Below are 23,452 nucleotides of genomic sequence, written 5' to 3' on the forward strand. Positions count from 1 at the left end.
TTTTTTTCATTACTGACAACTCTAATTCCTGCCTTTTCCATATGGAGGGTAGAGGTAAGGAGAGTCATCTTATATGGGAGAAAAGATGAAAAAGTGTCCAGTGTATGCGCTAAATAACAGTTCAAAAATCCTCCACAATGGCGCTGGTGGATGCACAGGGTATGGTATGAATGTAGCAATCGTAGATGAATTGAAGTATGCCGAGTTAAAAAATTTAATGTCATTATCGACTAAAGTAGTTAATTATTGAGAATTTCAACAACTTACGTTGTACAAAATATTGTGGTAAATATAACCTTACTTCCTTGTATCTCCATACTTCCTTGTTTATTTTTCAAGCCTACTCTAACAATATTTATATTTGGCGCTTCTTTTAAGAGTTACCCTGATGCAAATGTGGCGCCATCCTAATTTAATACATTTTGACGACACTTTTTCATATACACAGATGACTCTCCTTACCTCTACCCTCCATACTTTTCCAGACTACTTGTCACTGGTAAAGTACATTGTGCTGTTTTGGCACTACGAAAAGCCATAAATCATAAGAAGAAAAGAAGACATACGATAGACTGATTGACGTCAGACTGACTGACGACCGACAACGAACTGACTGACGACAGACAACAAACTGACTGCCGACAGACTGACTGACGACTGACTGACTGACCACGGACTGGCCATGACAGTTAGACTGACGACGGAATCACCCATGACAGTTAACAGACTGACTAAAGACAGTCGATAAGCTGACTGATGTCAGACTGACTGATATAAGATGAAAGACGGCAGACTGATTGACGACATGTGATAGGCTGACTAATGACAGACGACACTAACTAACGGCTAATGCTAGACTAACTGATGACTGATGCCAGACTGACTGCAGATACATGACGCAATTTTTTGATAATAGATTAAATAAAACTTGCGTTGCTTACTAAATTAATAATCTTTCTCCTACTTTGTTTTCCCCAATAAATTAATATTGTACTAAAAAAGTTGACAATCATACGTAATTTCCCCGATATAGAGCCGTAATGTAGTTATACCTAATCAGTAATCATTAATCTCATAATCTGTGCTTAAGGAAAATTTTAAAAAAAACAAGGCCTTAATGACTTTAATCCATGGCCGACACTAAGTTAAAAAAAAAAAAACTGATCATAACAAAGGGCTTTAGCAACGTTTGTAAAGTCAGAATTATTCAGAAATGTAAACATAATAATATACAGGTCATTGAATCGTAGTTAAAATGGACCAAGACGTCGCTAAAAAACTTTTCCTTGAAGGGGCAACGTTTGTATTCCTCGGGGTACCTCAAGAGACCCAATTTGGTATTGATATGCAATGTTGGAACACAGACGAAGACTTTCGAGGAATAAAAATGATCCCGCCGGGTCTACATTATGTACATTATTCAGCTGTGAGTCAAAGCACCGGCGATGTTTCACCAAGGTAATCTTATTATTTAAAATTTCTCGCCGTCTTATAACCTTTGAAATGTGTCATCTTCCTCAGCCCCAATGTGCGGCACAGCCCGGCTTTCTCATAAGGGAAGAAGGTCAGTGCTATAGAGCTTTGATCCTCCATGCTGCTCCAATGAGGGTATCACCGATTATTTTCCCTTGCTATTAAGAGATGTTAACCAACAGCTTAACATGCTCACAGTGGCACAAATTAGATTATGCTAATTTCTTAACACTGGGCTGACACTGGAATGTTCTTAAAAGAAAAATCAGGACACATTCTGGATATACTAATGCCTAAACCAATATGATAAATTATAACTGTTTATTATTTTGTTAATAACTAATATTTAATAATGTATCTAAATTTACTTACTATTTGAACATGCTTTCCAGGTCAGGGTTCATGCATTACTTTAGAAAAAAAGAATTTCTTGTCAAAATTTGGGATAAAAACTTGGAAGATATAAGCAAAGATGAAATAAGTGATGAAAGCATCCAGCGTCTAAAAGACAACTTGCTTAATTTGGATAGACATTTAGCACCATACCCTTATGAGATTTGGCAGAAATGGACATTTCTAACTTCACAAATAACAGGTATTAATAACTAATAAATATCTAAAGCAAAAAAAGGAATTTTACAAGAACACTTGTAATAGATTCAATCCTGCATATTGCATTTTTTTGCACATTTTGCATTGAGAATTAGAATACTTAATCATAATTTTTTTGTTAATTACTTGCTAAAATTAATCATCATAATATCTTACAGCTGAGCTAGCAGAGAAACTGTCACCAGAAAGTGGTATTATTAGAGCATCTGTTGAGCTGCTCTCAATGAGTGACAAAGAGCGGCCAAGAGGAGTTAAATTGCCTAAATCTCAAGAATGTGATACTTCTAAAGAAACCAAAGAGGATTGCAGTCCAGGCAAATCTGATGTCAAAAGAGTTAAAAGAATAACACAGGAAGAAAAAGAAAATTCAATGCTTCCGGATTTAAAACCTGCTCCTGGTAAACTATTTTATTTGTGATTTTATAATTGCACCTAAAGGTCGTCTGCCATTTTTTTCAAGTGGAATGTCCAAGAATAGCCAGGGAAAGGCAAACTGACATTCCAATTTGATTTCATTTATTTTGATAATGTGCTACTCAGTCAGATATGCTTGTTAGACTATAAGGGTTGTAAATTACCTTCAGATTTAAAGACTTTTTATTTCCTTTAAGTCATACAGTCATCTGTCTACGGCAACTCCATAAGATAACATATATAAAAGTACAATCACATACATCAGTCACATCTTAAGTTACATTGCCAATCAGTAAACTTTTATGAGGTGTGATGTCAACTAACTATTGTGAGTCAATGACAATCAATTCCCTACATGACCTACTCATTAGCATATCATGTAGAAAATTTATGATTACATGACAAATGTGTGAATAAAACATTAAATAGTATGATGTATACCACAATTTGCAGGGGCTTCAATGCGGTTTACTGAAATACCCCGGGACAAGTACCCCACAGGGGCCACTCCAGAAGAAATTACTAAACATTATTTAGATCAGTCATATACCCTAGAGCTGATAGTTGCAAAACATGATGAGTATGTATTAGTTTCTACAAGTTTCCTAAGAAACTAGTTATGTAAAGTAAATATTGACATTAATAATTTCAGGCCCCTTCACATGATCGGTGAACTGCAGTTTTCATACTTATGTTTCCTGGTTGGGCAATCCCTTGATGCGTTGGAACACTGGAAGAACTTGGTGATTTTGTTCTGTTCCTGTGATGAAGCAATCCACAAATATAGAAGCGTTTACTTTCATTTTGTTAAAACAATTGAGGTTCAGATAGAAGAGATGCCCGAAGACTTCCTTGCTGATATAGTAATGAACAAGAATTTAGTGTATAAAAAATTACGAGAATTTTTCCGCACAGCATTTATTAGCAAAGTGGATGGGAGACTTTTAACTATGATTGAAAGATTCAAAGATAATTTAACTGATAAGCTACAATGGGATTTCACAGGCTTAGATACAGATGAAGAAGATGAAAGACCTGTAGTAGTAAAATTAAAGTAACTGAATAAGTTTTGAAGGCCTGACCACTAAGTCAGTGAAGGAATACAATTTTGAGGAAACCTGCACGCCGAGTTAATTATGTTCTCAGAAGAATTTGATAACATACTAAACCCTTCTCATTCTGAGAGGAGACCCATACCCTGTAGTGGGCTGGTAAAGGGTCAATAATGATGAAATACTTAATTAGGGTATTACACTCTCGGTAGTCTCGGGTAGATGAGGACTTTCTAATGGAAAGTGGCAGTAGGTTTTTTTAAGTTTTTTTTTTTTAAATAATTCAATCAAAAGGTGTATATATAATCTGTGCCACAAATAAGTTTTCTGGAAAATGTTGTGGACTATGATTCTTACATGTATTGTAACAATTGGGGGCTTATCAGGAGCAGCAAGCCTCAGGAAGTTGACTGTCTAAAGCTCTTAATCTAATAAATAATCATAAAATGAAATACTCATTCTTTTTTAATTTCCTAAACATAAATTATTCTCATGATGAGGAAGATGATGATGAAATAAGGTTGTCGGTACGACAATGTACAGTGTAAATTATAGATGAATATATTATAAAGAAATGAAGTAAATTGCGTTGGAATCTTTTTCTTTAATGATTTCAAAATAAAACAATCACATAAATAAAGATTTAACTTATTTTCGTCTCTTGATCACTTTATTGAGTGGCTTTTTGCTTATTTGCTTCCCAAATTTTGCCTTCTTAGTGGTTACTGGTGCATCTGAAATAAGTTTTTATTTATAAATTTTGTCACAATATTATCATCATATCAAATAACTGGCAAATGTTGTGAAGCCATCCCCCAGCACCATACACCTTTCTTAAGAGCCATATGCCTGGGATTGCTTGGAAGAAAAGAAACAGCCAGAGTTCTGACAGAGCTCAAGCTGACTAAAGTACCCTAATGGCTGGATTTTCATGAAACATCTAAGAATAAATGAATTATTGACTTAAACAATCAACATACTTTCTGGGTTACTTCTTTTTACAAGAGACTGACTTTTTACATTTGCATTTTCTTTGTCTTGTTTCTTTGGAGCTTGTAAATATGGTTTGGCTTTTCCCTTATTTTGTGCACCCTTAGCATTCCTAAAAAAAAACAATATTTTAGTTATATATTGCGCAGATCAATATTTGGTGTTATAGACTGTTGAGCAACTATTCTGCTTTATATGTATCCAAGTTTGGGTCTGCCTTTTTGAGGCCTGATGAATGGGTTAAATGTGGGTTTTGGGACTAACATCTTAATGCAAGGCTTTGGCTGCCTTAATTTTGCAAGCTATAGCATATTTTATTCATTTAAATTGCAAATGTATCAAAAAATATAGATAAAATACTAATAATCATTTATCCTTAATTACCACACTAATCAACAACTTACTGTTTAGGCTGAATTTTGATTATTTTTTTTATTTTCTCATCTTCTGGTTCACTATTCTCATTACTAGATAAGTCATCATTATTTTCCTCTTCTATCATCTTCTCGAATTCATCAGAATCAAAATCAATGCTACTATCACTATCAACAGATTCCTTGATGTTTATAAAATTCTCAGGTACACCTGCTTTCTTTTTTAATTTCTTTTCCATGATATTTGTTTTTTTAATCTGATTGTTCTCATCCTTTTCGGTTGGTTTATTTTTGTCTTCCAGCTTTCCTTTTTCAATTTTTAGATTGGCTTTTTTAATGAAAGCTTCATTTGGGTTTGCTTTATTGCTTTTCTCTGTTTGATTTTGCTTAAGCTGCTTTTTCTTTGTTTTTTTGGTCTTCAGATTACCATTTGTATCTTCTGATTCAGTTTTAACTGCTGCTTTTAATGTGTCATTTGACTTAAACTCATTTGATTCATTTTTCACCTCTTTCTTATCTGTTTGTGCTATAACATCATCCACCTTATCAATCAAAGCTTCTGGAACATCAACTGGCTTGAAGAAATCATAGTCAATACCAAGATTACTTAATTTCTGCTTAGTTTTTGACAAACTGAAATTTAAAAGTACCGGTACTGTAGGTTACAGCTATCATACCATTTATATTGACTTCATCATCTACTAAATTAGATTTTGTATTTTTAATTAATATATATATCTACATCAGAAGTATAGAAATACACTCCTGCCATTATAATATGCGAGTATATATTATTTTTTTGTTTTATTGTTATTTTATAAAATAGAAAATAAACTCACTTTGATAATAGCTTTCGTGCTATTTTTAACTCCTGTGCCTCATTTTTATCTGCATTGTGTAGCTAAAAATATTTATTTAGAATAAATTAATCAAACAGAGAAACTATCATAATATATCTGTTATAGTTTTTAACTATAAAAATATAATTTGTAACCATAAATATGTACCTTTCTGAACATTAATCTTTCATCACTTGAAGGATTCTTTAGAGTATTCCATTTTTTTCTCAAAGCATGTACTTTTTGCTTATTAGGTGAGATATATACAGCTGAAAAAAATACATTATAGTTATTTATAATCAATAATAAATAATTATTCTATATAAACAAAAATTACACAAATATTTTTTTTTATATATATGTACAAAATAAATATAAAAATAATAAACTAATATATATTTTCATAAGCTATAAATTGCAGAGAAGAAAAAAATATAAATATACACATAAATAGGTATATATATATTAAAAAAGCTAATGCTTTTATTGCAAGATAATAGGATTTAACCGTGTTTTTGAATATATTAATTTAGCCTGTCATACGTTCCACAATTGGATAGTATGAAGGAAAGCTCATAAAACTTAGTCTTGTGGAATGGCATGCTCAGTATCAGGATACAAAGTTTAACTATTCCTTCAAGACGAAATTCAGATATGTGGTCATACTTGTGCATTTTGGAGATCCTTAAGTTTGCTCAGTTGGTCAGATTCAGATAGCTTATGCCCGCATAATCTAGAATAGTGAGAAGGCCAGAATGTGCCAATGTAACTTTGGTAGGGATCAGCAGAAAAGATCTTTGACATCATAGTGAGCTCATGGTTGCAAACATTCTCCTACTTAGCTCTTTGACATGAGTGGACCATGATAAATCTTGATCCAAATGTATGCCAAGGTCTTTAACAGAGGCACAAAAGGGTATAAGGGTATATAGCTACTCTGTTTTAAAGAATAGGGCATAGGATTGGCAAACAACTTTTGAAATTTGGGTTGTTAAATTCAGGTACATACTTTACATTTGGGTCTGTGAGAAGCTGTTTAAGCAATAAAAAAATGTATATATCAGTTGGATATAAAGTTTGGTAAAAGTTAAACCAAACAATGTTTGCTAATTAGATATTCGGTGAAACCACTATTCGGCACATCTATAATAACTTTAAATTTAAATGCCATTTTTTTTAAATCATATTATACTTTTATTACAGATTACCTTTTATTAATCTTTTCCCCATAAGATAGTTATTCATTGTTTCTGCCACAATTTCAGCAACAGCAGGCTCTCTGAACTCAACGAAGGCAAATCCCTTAGAGTTGCCAGTGCGCCTTGATCTTATCACTCTAGCATTAGTTACTACTCCAAACTGTTTAAAATATTCAGTCATTTGTTGCTAAAATTAACATAAAAAATAGTTAACAATTAGGGCTGTATTCAATTATAATAATTCATCTGCTTCCCCTCTTAAGATGAGAAAGGTGGGACCGTAATTAAGCTGCCGATGGTAGAATATCTACAAAAAATATACTAACCTCATAAAAGCCATGAGGAATGTGGGACAAATACACTAAACCACGACTTTTTCGCCTTATAGCTTTTCTACCTTTTTTAACTTTATTACGTTTTTCATTTACTACTTCAGGTTTAGGATCTCCAGGTGTTTTATCACTTTTCTACAACAAAATTAAAATGTGTAAATATAACCTTAAATTTAATTATATTTTTGCTTCTATTGTGTACTAAGCCAGTAACATACCTTGAGTAACTTCTTTATTCCTTTTACAGATTTAACAAATTTCTTTTGTTGAGATGAGTCTAGAGCAACACTTTCCTCCATGTTTTCGACAAAAACTCAATTCTTATTCAACAGCAACAGCCACAGAATACAGATTGTTCTGTACTACATACTATTTCCCAGCACAGCAACGTGACAGTTTGTCAGTCAGATTTCGTATTTTTTTATTGCTTCTCAGAGCTGTAAAAGCTCTGGGTTCGAGGCAAAAAGTTAAAACACGATTGGTCACGATTTGGACCACAGATTAATTACTAATTTCTCCGATAAAGCAGGAAGGAGTTGCCAGTTGGGCCGCGACTGCCGTTTTAAGATTTATAATCAATTTATTGATTTTTGTAGTATATAACATAATAATCAAGGGTTTTTAGAGTGAACACCATGTGAATACACCTTGTTTATCGTTAATATTAAATTGTGGATTTAATAATCTTCGTTCTTGGTTAAACATTTTGAGTAGAAGTTCTTAGTTCGTATAAATTATTAAAATGTCGACCGGCAGTCTTAATAATTATATCCAGACTGTGGAAAGGATGTATAGACTTTTTGAAGGAGAGGAGCTTTCACGGCTTTTATCTCTCAGGGATTCTCACGTTGCCAACAAGAACCTCCGCTCAAGTGATATTGCCTCGTTAGTCGAAGGCAATTGTGTAGCACCTCTTGACGAAGTGATTATTTGCCACTTGCTGTGTGTGAAGGTGATTATGATTTTTTTCAATCCTATGGCACTTTGGCACTTGCTATTTGTATTCCTTTTTACATTGGTTTACCAATTAACTAAAGTAGTGTTAGCCTAATACCACAGAGTAAGTATACTGAGGTCTGACGAAGCGGTGTAGATCGAGCAATATTGGACTTTTTGTGAAGGCGAGAAAGAATCCCCACTGGTCTTGTAAAGGTACTTTGTATACACTCTCTCAATGAACACTGTCTAGATGATGACCGCATTTACCATATTATGAAAGTCGTTCTATGGTATCTCTTTATACCGTGCAAATGCTTTATACTCTTACAGGGCACAATTTACAGCTAAAACTCTTCACTTTCCTCAGTATGGGCTTTAAGGATTATTATTATAATATGTTATAGTTGCCAGAATTAAATTCCTAACATCACCTGATACAGAAAATTACTATACAGAATTACAGTACAACTTTGCTGGGAATCAAATCCAAGACTGTATAGCAATTGTAAAATTGTTTATCACTAATTTTTCTCGCCTCAATGTCACCCATAGTTTGCCTGAGAGAGGTTGCTTTAACATTAGACTGCCTTTCACACTTCAATGTTTAGAAAACCTCTTCATTGTCATTTATGATATGTATGTATACTATTAATGAATTAAAATATAATTATGGATCTAATTCCAGGCCCTCCATGAAAAAGGATATTTAGAAGCGTATAGTCATCAGAGCCAATGTGTTGTGGCCATTGTTAAGATACTACAGAATCAAAAGGAGCAGAACTGGTGTTTGCCTCTCATGTACACTGTATGTTTAGAGCTGAGGCTTGTTGCACAGAAAGCAGAAGCATTGACAGGTAAGGTTTATGTTGAGATTATTTTAACAATTTAAATATGTTCCTTTTTCAATAGAATGACTAAACAACATTCTAAGAAAGAATAGTTTTCGTAGTGCTTGCTGGCAACATTAAAATTATTTGCAATTATGTATCACTAGCTGTTGTCTGCAACTTTGTCTGTATTTTTTTTTTAAAGCATATTGTGAAGTTGTGTATTCTTATCCCAAGTTTTTTAAACCTAGTTTTCTTGGTGTAGTTCTTAAATTTTTTTAACTTGCAATAACTTCTACAGTTACTGACAGATTGGAATAAAATAAACAGTATAATTGTACTTCTATATTAATATTCATTTTGATAAAACTTTTTATTTGAATAAGAATTAATACTGCAATACTAATGTAATCCACTTTTGTTTTTACATGCAAACTAATAAAATTTTAGAACACAAAAGCTGCTTTTGAAACTTGACTTTTTAGGTAATAATTCATACTCTAATATGTGATACATAGTTTTATGTATCATCAATCGTTTAGATAGTTAATCAGTCCAGTAGTTTCATAGCCTGTTGGAAACAAAAAAACAAATAAAAAATATTTATCACCCTGATTTTTCCTCATAACTTGTATTAAAAGAAAAATGTAGAACCACTGCCCATCTATAAAATAACATGGTGGTGGTCCAAGGAAGTAGGATGCTTCAAGAAACATGGAAACAGAACCTGTCATTATTTGTGTGAAAGAGACACTGATACTAAACTGTCCTTTGTCAGAAACTTCAAGGTTTATATTATTTTTACAATGACACTTTTTTATCTTATATCTTAAACAAGCAATTCTTGTATATATATAATTGGAATCTCGAAATCAGCTCCAACGATTTTCATTCATGAAATTTAGTATACAGGGGGGTTTTGGGAGTGATAAATCAATCTAGCTAGGATTCATTTTTAGAAAATGTCATTTTATTTGTGTTTTCTGGTAATAACCGATTGGGTGTTGGGTCAGCTAGTACTAATAAATGAAGTACAAAGCAGATGTCCCACCTCCATAATAATTGGAAAAAAGAGTAACACGGAGCATGCAAGTTTTTTATTAGTTCTTTTACTCAATCTTAATAGTATTTATGTAGTGTTTCATATATCACTTAGGTACTGAACCCTTTGAGTGCAATACAACTAGCACTCTTTAAATGACTACAGTGCATACCTATATGCATCTCTAAATCTTTCTTATCACAGAAAATCTATACTATACTCTCCTACGAATGAGATGTAATGGGTTTGAATATTTACTAGCCCACATTTATTTTTTCAGCACAAAGCGATGGCAAAATTCTTGAAAAGGCTGCTGAGAGTCTACTCTCGTGCTTCAGAGTTTGTGCTGCTGACAATCGAACATCCGATGAAGATACAAAAAGACTGGGTATGTTATACCTTGTGAACCAACTTCTTAAGGTCTATTTTCGAATCAACAAATTACATTTGTGCAAACCACTGATTAGAGCTATTGACTCCTCACCTCTCTGGCATCAATTCCCATTGGCCCAGCAAATAACATACAGATATTTTGTTGGTCGGAAAGCAATGTTTGATTCTGAATACAGTGCAGCAGATGACTTTTTGTCATTCGCATTTCTGAAATGCCATAGAAGAAGTCACAAAAATAAAAGACTTATTTTGACATATTTAATACCAGTTAAAATGTTACTGGGATATATGCCAACAGAAGATTTGTTGGAGAAGTATGACCTGTTGCAGTTCTTGGACTTAATATCGGTGGTTAAAAATGGGGATTTAAGAGGAATCGATAGGATCATGGAGGAGCATGAATCATTTTTCATCAGTGCTGGAATTTACTTGATTGTTGAGAAATTAAAAATTATAGCATATAGAAATTTATTTAGAAAAGTATATCTTGTGGAAAACAATCATCAAATTGATATAGCGAGCTTTCAAGCAGCTTTACAAATGATGGGGCAAGAAGATGTTGATTCAGACGAAACACAGTGTATTGTTGCAAATTTGATATTTCAGGGGAAAATCAAAGGATATATTTCATATCAACATAAAAAAGTAGTTGTAAGCAAACAAAATGCATTTCCACCACTTTCTAGTCTTTAAATTAGCTTTTTATAAATAAACATGTAAAATTAACAATATTTCTATTATTTAACTATTCTTGTTATATAATATAATTATTATAAAATATTTATATTTATTTATTTATCTTTATAGATGTGGGTATTAAAATACGATGTAAATAAAACACTGATCACATTAATACTTTTTTATTTAAAATTTATAATATGTTTCAAAGAATAATATAAATATAATAAATTTACGCAGCTTCCTTAGCATCAATTCTAACAAAGACGCATATTTTAGTCTTGCAGATATATTTTTAGTTTCTAATAGATTTATCTAAGTCTTATTCAAGTTATATTAGATATCGATAGATGTTTTTTTTTTATAAAGATTGAAATTTATATACTGTGATGTACTTTTAGCTATCACGCTAAATGAAATAATCTGATGTTCTACTGCAAACAGGGACTCAATTTAAAAATGTGCTTCGAATACTCTAACCCTTCAGGATCTTTAACTTCGTATTCACCCCATTCTTATAACACTCCTGTGTAAAATGAAATACCCACTCTGTTACCTCCATGGTTATATTTAAGGTTGGGAAAACGTTTTCGTTTCCTAACTGTTTGGCATGTATTTAAAACTGAGTCCTCATCAAAGACACTACAGTGTCCGTTTTCTGTTTTGGCTGTCCATTCTTACGTAGGTTATCTTAGCGAATGCTACCAAAGTGTACAAGCGCTACATGCACTTTAATATCCACAGCGACATATAAACAAGCGTTTACCCTCTTTTCGTCACCCCTTCAACCCCTTTTCACTCTCAGCAGGTATGGTAATTTTTCGTATTGTTCGTTATAAAAGAAACTCTTGAACAAATGACAAGTATTTCATAATATATAGAAACGTACATTCACAAAGGATATCTCTTTTTATTGTGCGTTTTTATATATTTTAGATGGTTATTATATACTTTAGACAGTTTACAAAAAACTAGATATTGATTTAGACCCATCGATTTATGCTGTGCGGTGTATCACTAAGGTTTACTTTGTCAAGTTTATAGCAAATTACTACCGAAATATTGTGATATGTTTTTTTTATTATTTTTGATATGCACTTTTCATCGATTACTTTTTCATTTTTATTATAATGGTTTTTTAATAAAAATGAAAAAGTAATCGAATTTTTTATATGGCTGGAAAATAAACATTTTCCCGACTGTTTTAAGTACATCACAGTATTTGAAGATTATGTAGAAAAATATGTTTTAAGTGTGACTAGACATTATAACGGAATAATTTATAATATTGTTTTATAATTTAGTATATACTAGCTAGCTAGTATTAATAGCTTAAACTTATTACTTATAAACTAAAGATACTTACAGATGAGCATCTAAAAGGTGTACCTACACGGATAGACAAAACTATATTTTTGTTGTTGTTAATATAAATTTACTTAGGTATATACTGTAAACATTTACTCAGCTAAGGTAGGTATATTCAGAAAGGTATAAAATGTTTTACATAAGTTTAGTTACAAAGAAAATATATGTGTACCACAAAAGACTTACCTTTATTTAAAATGTAATGGATATTTAAATAGTAAAAATAAATAAATGCACTACACAAAGCTCCAAAAATTATCGTACCATATTAAAACTACAAGTTAATATGTTTTTGAATTTTTCTATCTAGGTAGGGTATCTACGTATATTTTTCCTCTACTTTTTTTTTAAAGAAACCAATTGATTCCCCATAAATATTTCAGAGGGTAGCAAAAATTTGATTTGGAAAGCGAAAACTATTAGAATATAAAACCGGCTTTACGTATGGGAAATATACATACGTGCGAGACATACATAGATATCTAAGCCCGGCGTTATATCATTATTACGCTCGGCGTAATGATGTTTATTACTTACGGTAATTATTATTTCTCGAAATATTTTACGTGCGGTGAGGTTGCTTATAAGCCGCCATCTAGTGACAATACTGTTTCCTAGTATTGTCGCTAGATGGCGCTCTTACGATTTCATACAAATCGTAGTTTATTTCAAACTATCGAATAAGTAAATGTGGGTAAAAAAATTCACACGCGCAATGTGTTTGCGTACTGCGTACAAACCGTGCCGCGCCAGATAATCTTCGTATGTTTCGTCACTAAAATCTAAAAGTACCTACTTATACACCTCTACTACAAGCAACATATAAGATATGCAGGTAAATATTAGATGAATATTAATACCAAACTATATTCGGCGATATATTCTTATCATTGCCATATTCTAACTAGATTCATCTTAATAGGGTAGTCCCATCACCACATCTAATTTTGTACAAAATTTTATACGCAAATCCAAAATGGGTATCTACAACAAAAATAAAACTTTCTGGGAAAATAGCAATCAAATCTAGTTAACCTAAATTTTAATTTAAATAACAGTTGATATTTAATATGTGACTCGCTTTTGAGAGATTGCAAAAGTTGTAATAATAAGCCAATCAGTAAACATAGCGATGAGTAAATGTCTCTGCCTTTACAACAATCAACTTCAACAACTCTTTTCATCGTTATCAACTACACCATAAGCTTTGACGTCATGTCTTGCGTCATCCCTTTTCTGCCATTTTGCATAGGCGCTTTTCGTGGAGTCTACCGTCGGATTTTAATTAAAGTAACATAACTTTTTTATTAAAATTTTACTTAATATTTAAACCCATTTAACTACCCTATTAATCTATACTGTTTTTTAGAAATTACCTTTTACATAACGCATTTGAAAGACCAGTCATTTTGTAAATTTTATTAAGCTTTTTGGGGTGGTCGCTGTTTACTAAAGTCCTCACTTTGTTTCTATAGCCTGTAGGTACTAAGGCTGCAGAAAAGATTAGCTCGGAGTCGTTTTCGCATATTAAACTATTTATCGTCAAAGTAAAAGGGACCTAATTACACATGTTAAGGAGTCTCAAATCCTCTAATTCTGATTCAAATGTTCTGTCAAAAGCCCGAGCTAAAGAATTGTAGGCAAATTTGAGCTTTTTGCAAATAAGATTCATTTACTCCGATGCGAAAGTATTCCCATACTCGGACGACTACTCCATTGCGAACGAGCAAATCTTGTACTAAGGCTACTGATGTGTTTACACAACATTAAGTATCGCTAGATAATTAATATATAAATGAGTTAATAAAATAGAAAACTTTCATGACTAGGTTATACATTAGTTAAGTATACAACGTGTAAATTAAAACCGAAATAATACATCACATGTATGGCTTTAGATGTATATTATGTACTGTCTCTGAGTCTTTGCTGTGAAAACGAAACGCTAATAGTTTTTGAGTAGACCATTGCCATAGTTTTTACTGAAAGAAATCAGATACAGTCCTAATATCACATGCAAAAGTATATTCAAGTGACTTCTGTCACTTTATTAGGTACGCGTCGCGTAGCGTAGGTACTATGCACTTGTCGGTCTTTTATCTTCAATAGTTGCCATAAGTAAACACTTAAAATGTTTGGAATTAGTTTGAATGGAAAAATATGCTTCGTTTGATTTAATATTTTTACAGAGTGACTCCTTATGAAATATACTTATGCACCCGTCAACAGTATTTCGCTATTCCGTATCGCGTTGTAAAAGCAATTTCTGAAAAACTATAGTTTACAAATTCCTTCCAAACCTCAAATCAATCTTATGTACTACGTTTTGGCATTTCCTAATTTTATGTATTTATTTTAAGGAATCAGCGGAAATTAACGCGCATATCGAAATGAAATGGCAGGAGAGTAAATATCATGTGTCGCCGGTAAATATTTAGTTTCTTTCGTAGGAGAATTTGTGCAGAGGTGGACCTTTCAGGAGTTCGTCCTTGTAGGCGGCGAGAATGGCTCGTGACACGCTGGGTTCTAGTGCACTTGTATCCATGTACTGGCGCATCATTCTGTAATTTATTTATATGTTTATTAGTAATCCAACAGCACAGAATTAAGAACGTCCAGAACCCTCATTCAGTCTTTATTACATACAGTGCATTGTGTCCAGAAACAGTGAGACGTGCGCGGGGGGTATTCACATTGGTTTCCCATATTCCGTATTTTATAGCAAAGGGTATATATAGAACATTAGAGGTAAAATTATTTTTTTGATTTATTTAAACATCTTTATTGCGTAGCTAAAATAAACACATACATAAAAAAATAGAGGCTAAAGGCGTCTTTATCACTAAAAGTGATCTCTTCCAGGATATCTCTTCTAGATAGGAATACGTATACATGAGAGACGAGAAATCGAAATTACAATAAAACAATAATAATAAAACGTATATTGACACACTAAAAAATTATTACTGTTTATTGCTAAATGGAGTGAAGTAACTAACCGCCAGTTCGAGAAACACTACTAAAGAGGGGTGGTTTTGGATGCTTCAATATTAGTCGTGTACACGGTTTCTGTATGTTCTTAATTCTCTGTCCAAAAGCTTAACAAATTATTTTGGCTATGTGTTTAACTTAATACTAAAATAAGGCCAACTCTGGATTACAGAACTTAACTGTCACGATTAAGTAATAGGTTGAATTTCGATATCTACAAAACAATCAGTTACGATAACAGTATGTGTCCATGAATAAGTGAGTATGTGTTTGTGACTTCGTGGGTTTTAATGCATGTGCATGTGTGTGTATCTTGATTTATGTAAAAGACTTAACTAATTCAAATTCGAAATTTCTTTGTTCATGTAGGCCTATCACAGGCAATTATGAAGCGTTCATACATATATGTTTACATAATTGTAAGGGGATGGTGATAACTTCTTCGCCAACTTAAACCTAAAGCTACAAGGGTTCCAAACGCGCCCTGGTCTAAGAAGAGCCCACAACAAACTTAGCCGGGTAATTTTATTTGTTATCACATCGCACAGTAAATTTATATTAAGCTATATGAAGTTAGAGCAATAATTGATGTCAAATCTTGTTATCTCGTGACGAGTTTAGTTATTTAATTCTTTAATTGCGTGTTCGATAAATGAAAAAAAAATCATGTACCTAGACCTTATTACAGGAACTTATGAAGCGTTCATACATTTAACATGTTACACTAATGTTAGTGATGGTGAAAACTGCATTCGTGAACTTAAAACTAAAGCTAGGAGGGTTCCAAACGCGCACTGGTCTAAGAAGAGTTATTTTTATTATAATCATGTGATATGTGACCATACAATGGAATAGGTATATCAATATTAGAATATTTAACCTGCATTGGAGAGGCGTGGTGGGTCTATGCTCTAAAAGAGTCTGTCCTATGTGCAGTGGCGTGCATAGAGGGTATGCACAGGGTATGCAGATGATATAAAATGAAGAAAATGTCCTGTCCGAGTTATAAAATACTTGAGAATAGACAATGTAAGAGTTAATAAAAGCCTTAAGTATTTAAGACTCGCACTGGCGATTTTATCCCCTATTGGATAGGGGTCCTCTGCCCAGCGGATTATAATGATGATAAAATTTAACCCGAAATTCCACGGTTTACGTTAGTAGGTTTTCCTTTATTCATGTAGGAGAGCAAGACCTACGCGCTTCTAGGCCATATAGCAGCCGGGAAAGCTAAAGCCGGAAGGGCATTCGATATTTGCGGTGCGTATTAGAAACGAGGGAGCAAAGGGTGTCGAAGGAAATACGCAACCAATGGAAACCACTGCGTTCAACAATGCGCCAGGAAGGTTGCCAAATGTCTTTGGCGTAAATGGCTGTGCTTGCTTATGCTAAACCTAATTGATAATCAGAGTTAAATTACCTGTTGGATGGATTGAGAGCGATGCCATCTCTTGTCTGCAACAATTCCGGGTGGTCGCTTATGGTGTCAGTGAGAGCTGCCATCATCACGTCTAAAAAGATAATTGATTTAAGGCCGCGCTAGACTAATACCGCAATTCGCTTCCCAAGCGTCTACAAGCGAAGTAATGAATAATGTTGCCCGCGTATATTATACGGTTTCGTACAAATCCAGTGGGAACCGTTTTTTTCCTTGGAAGCCAAAAGTTGACTGGTTGCTCAAACAAACAAACTTAGTAATACCAGTAAGGACTAATAAGGATAACTTTATTTGACTTCGTAACTTATTCTATCGTTAAATATATCGATCAAGTGATCGATGCTTATTTATCTGAGGATGAAAGTTTACTTTCAGCTTTGACGCGATGACGTCACGCAATTCTGACAGTGTTCGACGATGAAGAACTTACCGAGTACTTTCTTCTGTATGGTCCTTGACAGCTGTCCGCGTTCGGCCTCTAGTTCCAGGAACGACATGAATCGCTGAGTGGCAGCGCGCGCCGATGTCGGTTCACGGGCCAGAGATTGAGAAAACATCATCTAAACGAAAGTATTTGTTGAGGATTATAAGTCAAAACTACCCTCCTTAAATTTAAATACATAAAATGAGTAAACAACAACTTTTTTGAACTCGTGATCGACACTCATATATTGTACTTAATACAATTGTAAGTGACGTGTGTGTTTAGAAAAAAATATATTTAAACATCAAGTCTATTAGGCTGTGATAGCCCAATGCCGGGGTTCCCAACCATATTAAGTACTTGTTAGTTAGGCAGATAGGTGCAAAAAATATTGAATATAAAACCATATTAAATATTAAATTCTAACAAAGAAATTAAAGTACCCCGGCTGGCTGAGTTTGGTGGTTCACACAATTTTTCAAAGTGTGGCACAAGCCGTGACGCCGTTGTACAAAAACGATCAAACAGTACAGAAGGTTGAGAACCCCTGGCCTAATGGGTAAGGCTTCGGCTTCGATTTCGAGAGGACCGAGACCGATCTCCGGCACCTTTAACTTTTCGGAGTTGTGTACGTCCTAAATTATTACACTATATTTGCACGAGGGAAAACGGAGGGAATTTACACTCGTGGCTTATATTGTAGAGGTAATGCGAGGTAGGACACACAATCCGGACGTGCTAATACAAGTAAGGTTGTGTGTCCCCGAGGGGTATGTGAGGCGGAGGCGACGTCCGTCACTGCTGGAAGTACCGATTGGGCGGACAAATTTATTAAAAGAGGCACCAATGACGCGCTCCCTCCGCATCCTCAATGTCATATCAGAGCAATGTGATTTGTATTGTTGCGCTCTGAGTGAATTCACAAGGATCGCAATGTGGGTTATTTGTTACAGGAATAGGTAATTAAATATTATAATGTTAAGATTATTTTTAAAAAAAAAGCTAATCTATCGCATTAGGTTTAGAATAAGTATATAAACAGTGTTAGAATAAGAATATAAATAAATAAATAAATAAAACTATATCACTTGCCTAAAGGGTGAAAGAAAACGAGGAAACCTGCATGCCTGAGAGTTCTCCATAATGTTCTCAAAGGTGTGTGAAGTCTACCAATCCGAACTTGGCCAGCGTGGTGGACTACGGCCTAAACCCGTCTAATTATCAAAGTGGTCTAGCACACTAGAGGTTCCCAGCGAATTCCTCAACGCACAACTTCACACAATGATAGGTAAATTTTACCAATCCAAATTTCACCCCCAATACATTCCATTCAACAACTAACTTGTTCAAAGCGTGTGATGCTAAGCTTACCTTAGCGAGCTGATAAATGATCTCCTCTAAAGTGTACTCCGTATACAAAGTGTCAGCCGCACGAAGTTTCTCCATCATCTCTTCATACTCCTCTTCGCTGATAATCGGGCCATCCCGGTCGTAATCCGAGGTACCTTTAAATAGAAAAGATAATAATAAATATAATGCTATTTAAAACATATTTGCTGCACATTCTGGTCTGACCTCATTCTTTTTTACAGTAATGAAAAAAATGGAAAACAAAATAATAAGTCATCTTCGCAACTTAACGTATGAGTCGTGCCGATTCTTTGAAGTAGCCGAAGCCCGCTTTTAAGAATGAGCTGCGGCGGCTTTTCAAATTATAAGTTAATAAATATTCAGTTCCGATTATCGCGCTGGTTTCAGATCTTCATCTTCATCGACAACACATCAAGACATCGCTCTTCCTCCAAACTTTTATTTTATTAATTTAGATAATTACTCACTTATTTAAAAGTAATACGATCAAAACACATTTATTTATGTTTATATTTACGTTTATCTGGTGCGGGTCCAAATTTGATACAGATCTTACCCTGTCGAGCGCGCACACTCTACCGAGCCCGGGGCCTCGATGCGCTTTGAATATATATTGTAATTTAGCGTGATGTTAATTATTATTTTTTGGTTTCATTAAATAAGGGCATTATCATTTAAACTATAGAAATGGATTCCTTAAAGTACATACTATTTTTTAATATAAACTTTTTATTGAATTTATGTTCTATTCAGTACAAAATATCGTGTTAAACTAGCGATACGGTTTTGTGATTATTTATCGATATTCTTTTACGATAAGGTTATATGGCTGATATTTAAGCATTTTATTAGAGTAAATTAAATGAATTCTCAAAACAGAAATAGTAGCTAGCAGTAGGCTTTAGAATGTTTTTCAGTAAAACTAAGTTTGGGACATTAATCACTGTGAAATCATTAGACAAGTATTTTTATCATTTATTGAAAAGCGTGTTAATATTTCCTATGATAGTTAAATAGGCACTAGAAATCTTAGATTATGGCATCTAGATGTAAACTGTCTCTTGAGTCTTTTAATAACTTACTAATAATGTTAGTCTGGAGCATAGGGTCATAAGTGCGCTTGACGGGTTCAGGTCGAAGGTCATTGGAGACGGGTAGCGTCGGCATGGCTGCAAGGTTGTTGCTCATGTCCCAACTCTTGCCGGTGATCGAACGAATTATATCCGGATTGCCTCCGAATGGGAACGATTGCAAGTTAACCGGGCGGTACTGGTATTCCTGTAAATAAAAAAAAATTAAGGTAAAAAAACGGATTGAAGATTATTTAGCATCGAACAAAAATATCAAACTCAAAATTGCCATAGTGCATTGTTTCATATTTTAAAAAGTTCCAAGCCCGAGTAATGGAACGCTAACTAAAATTTAAGAAAACGTATTGACTTGCGGTTTTCCTCTTTTTAGTTAAAGGAGAATTTTGGTTTTAAATCCAATTTGTAAGTGGAAGTGGGGTATTTATACAGTCACACCTAACTTTAACTCTCAAAAATATTACAAAAACTTCTATTGCAACAGTAGGTCATTATGTATTCATAAAAGCTTCAAAAAATTGTATTATATTTACTCCAATTTTTCAATACAATGTTATATTCTTTATACCAAAACCATACATTTGTTTTCTACTGGTAGTGTCTATTTAACAAGGCTTCCATGTAACTATAACTCACAAGTTATTAACGTCTCGTCAACTTCGAGCATCGCACTAGGTACGCATTACTTCGGGTCGCTGAGCGGCCGAGCAAAATTATAATACATTTGATTTATCACGACACCTACTCTGTTCCTATACTTCATTTTAGCTTTGCCGTAAATAATGGCTGTGCAACGAATTAATGTTACATTAAAGGAATTATTCTCCACAGTACGTAGGTACATAATATAAGTAAATACAAAACCATGCGGGGCATTTTTGGGAATATTAAAAAACGATAGAAGTGTAAACTAAATCTTTGCACAGATACATACAGGATCACTCATGGAAAGCGTTCGGTGACGCGAGTTCCATGATTTTTGTTCACCCAAAAAGCGCTCAAGGCGCTAAGAAAGACAATTATTATTAGTTTTTTTTTATGGATCGTAAATCCTAACATATGGGTTTACGATCCATGAAAAAAAAACTAATGCCATGTGTTATGCCCTGGAGGGTTCTAACTGCGTCACCAGGGAATGGGGATGAGCGCAAAAGCTAGCCAGGAGTTGAGTCCCAGGGATCAACCACATCGGGGAGGACAGGAAGACGTCTACCCAAGGGCGCCTCCTGTAAGGGCTGGAACCTTAGCTGAGCTTAGGTCAACGTTTGGACAAGTTTCGGACTAAAGTTTAGTCCGAACGCCCCCGTGACCGTTGATAAGACCCACGTCGTTAGAAAATGGGGACCTCAATGTGATGATGTACAGCAATATATCAAGGAATAAACAAACCCAGGCTAAAAGTGATGAGGCACAGCAATAAATCAAGAAATAAACAAACCTAGGCTAAAAGTGATGATGTACAGCAATATATCAAGGAATAAAAAAAACTTGGCTAAAAGTGATCAGATACAGAAATATATCAACAAATAAACAATCCTAGGCTAAAAGTGATGATGTACAGCAATATATCAAGGAATAAACAAACCTAGGCTATAAGTGATGAAGTACAGCAATATATCAAGAAATAAACAAAAGTAACTTCAAGCTTTTCGGTATTAAGTAAAACCTACCTTAGAATTTTGTTCCATAATGAAGTTCCTCAGTTTTTCCTGTTGCGCGTATTCCTCGGCTGTTTTCAAATTTTGTGAATAATGGGCGCGGAGATAATCAATATTAAACTTGATCTCTTGAAGGAACGCAATGGCCTCTTCTTTAGACATCTAAAAAGTTAAAATTAATACATTAACGAATTATCTAAGCCTAAAATGTAAATGTTTGATGAGTTAGTAATATTACCATTCCCTCTTGGAGGAAATCTTCAATAGCAGTAGTTACTCCACGTTCGTCTCCGGTCCAAAATACGTACTCTGCCATGTCGAGTGGAGAATACTGCACACCAGCGTATGCAGCGTAATGATCCATCTGAGAATATTATTATTGCTTAATTTCTTATTGCATACTTTGCACAATTTATGCACCTTTATATTTAGTTAATATTTTCACATTCAAACTCGCACAAGCATGTCAGACAGTAAATAGGGTTTGTAAGTTTTAAGGTTATTCACTTAATAACATTACATTAAATTAAATTTATTTCTGTAAATAGTGTCCGGTTTAAACGGCTAGATACAAAAATTGATCATGTATCGTCGGTAAGGAGAGGTCGACGTGATTTCGAACGTCTTTGCGGAGGGATATGCGCTTTGCGACTAGAAAAAATGTGAACCCACCGTAAAGCGAAGAACCACTTTAAAAATATTCAGCTTTGATCAAACAACTCCTTAAAATTGCGAACTGGGCGTAAATAAAATCTCCCTCGAAATAATATGATCTCGAATGTCAGTGGAAGCATCGAACGCTAATCTTGGTTTCGTCATTCCATTTCTCAGCCTTCCTCAGTTTCCAGCAATGGGACATTAAATGTCCCATGTTTGAAACAGGCTTAGTCTCTCGTACGCAAGAGGACATTAGAGCATTATAAATACCAACGTACGGCTGCACCGCAATAAACCCTACTCACCTGGGAGCAAAGAGACCAAATAGAATGTAAGATTTGTTGTATGAGTGTTACGTAATATTGACTTATAAATAAAAATGTTTGTGAAAATAATTTTCGCTAGCGATTGAACGTATATAGAGGACATTTTTTTCATATCAATTCTGGACACGGTCCTGTGCACGTGAAGGAAATTTTACGGTCCCTCACAAAATGTTCCCTCATACCTTTTGTGAGAGATGAGCTTTGCGTTTTATGACTTAACTCAGTCTGGAACACTCATAAAGCCAGTTAACGACAACATTCACTTTAGTTCTATTACGTAGTTCTATTTTTAGCGAAATCGAAGATAAAACTGAGATTACCTTCATTACCTAACTGGGAATGCTGGCATTTTGTGAATTTTAAAATAAAATATTGTGTTAGTGGGAGGCTAGAACCAGTTAGCCTCCAAATTGCCATCCTCACCTGCGTCGAGGTGCGCCCTTTATAACCGACAAGGCTCTGGCAACCGACAAGTGGCGGTGTAACCACTTTGAATCTGGTAGTTTATGCAAATGGCACATACTGGTGTCGGGCAGAAGTGACGCCGGTGAGATCAGTCTGCGATGACCAACCCTGCGTGGTCATTATCGCGCAAATAATTGTATGTATAGAGAAAAGAAAGCCACAGCCCCTAGTTCCCGGCAACCACGCTATTCCTACCTCTGGCAGCTGTTATGGTAGCGGCGAGTAAAGAATATCCGGAAGAGTCGCGAGGAGCCGCTGGAAACAAGCGACCCTTTTGAATTTTGAAACTCTATACAAACGACCTATGTGTAACAATGGACAATCGGTTGAATTCATAATAGTGAGGAAATAAAATTGAAAGTGAATAAATCGTTTAGTTAGGTTCGTGCAGTGTTTACACAGTTTCATAACAGTAAAGGCGTACATAACATCGCACGGTGCGAATGTATGAAAATACTAATTCACAACGCAATAAACAATGACACGAATGTAATTTGGTGTG

The 23,452-nt window shown here is 34.3% G+C and overlaps 4 protein-coding genes across 4 annotated transcripts in view; 2 read left to right on the forward strand and 2 right to left on the reverse strand.

Moving 5' to 3' along the window:
• Positions 1–1,144: 1,144 nt before the first annotated feature.
• Positions 1,145–4,003, forward strand: LOC120626202 (protein AAR2 homolog). The gene is made up of 5 exons (XM_039893588.1): positions 1,145–1,458; positions 1,866–2,068; positions 2,244–2,483; positions 2,953–3,079; positions 3,152–4,003. The coding sequence occupies exons 1-5, from the start codon at positions 1,256–1,258 to the stop codon at positions 3,555–3,557; spliced, it is 1,179 nt and encodes a 392-aa protein (XP_039749522.1). The 5' UTR covers positions 1,145–1,255; the 3' UTR covers positions 3,558–4,003.
• A 128-nt stretch (positions 4,004–4,131) lies between these two features.
• On the reverse strand, positions 4,132–7,686 carry LOC120626201 (MKI67 FHA domain-interacting nucleolar phosphoprotein-like). Its single transcript, XM_039893587.1, has 8 exons — positions 7,504–7,686; positions 7,280–7,420; positions 6,963–7,140; positions 5,923–6,023; positions 5,755–5,816; positions 4,946–5,548; positions 4,532–4,653; positions 4,132–4,285 (listed from the first exon to the last, which is right to left on the reverse strand). Exons 1-8 carry the CDS (start codon positions 7,582–7,584, stop codon positions 4,200–4,202), a joined length of 1,374 nt encoding a protein of 457 aa, XP_039749521.1. The 5' UTR covers positions 7,585–7,686; the 3' UTR covers positions 4,132–4,199.
• A 138-nt stretch (positions 7,687–7,824) lies between these two features.
• On the forward strand, positions 7,825–11,212 carry LOC120626204 (PCI domain-containing protein 2 homolog). Its single transcript, XM_039893589.1, has 3 exons — positions 7,825–8,237; positions 8,910–9,078; positions 10,374–11,212. Exons 1-3 carry the CDS (start codon positions 8,028–8,030, stop codon positions 11,177–11,179), a joined length of 1,185 nt encoding a protein of 394 aa, XP_039749523.1. The 5' UTR covers positions 7,825–8,027; the 3' UTR covers positions 11,180–11,212.
• Positions 11,213–14,687: 3,475 nt separating this feature from the next.
• Positions 14,688–23,452, reverse strand: part of LOC120626586 — a 60,406-nt gene continuing 51,641 nt past the window's right edge. The window contains exons 8-14 of the mRNA XM_039894139.1: positions 21,741–21,866; positions 21,515–21,664; positions 19,839–20,034; positions 18,757–18,890; positions 17,392–17,521; positions 16,944–17,034; positions 14,688–15,093 (exon numbers count right to left, since the gene is read on the reverse strand). Coding sequence (XP_039750073.1) covers positions 14,967–15,093; positions 16,944–17,034; positions 17,392–17,521; positions 18,757–18,890; positions 19,839–20,034; positions 21,515–21,664; positions 21,741–21,866 — 954 coding nt within the window. The 3' untranslated portion in view covers positions 14,688–14,966. The remainder of the gene's footprint in view (positions 15,094–16,943; positions 17,035–17,391; positions 17,522–18,756; positions 18,891–19,838; positions 20,035–21,514; positions 21,665–21,740; positions 21,867–23,452) is intronic.

The sequence above is a fragment of the Pararge aegeria genome, chromosome 9, assembly GCF_905163445.1.
Source record: "Pararge aegeria chromosome 9, ilParAegt1.1, whole genome shotgun sequence".
In the NCBI taxonomy this organism is placed as follows: domain Eukaryota; kingdom Metazoa; phylum Arthropoda; class Insecta; order Lepidoptera; family Nymphalidae; genus Pararge; species Pararge aegeria.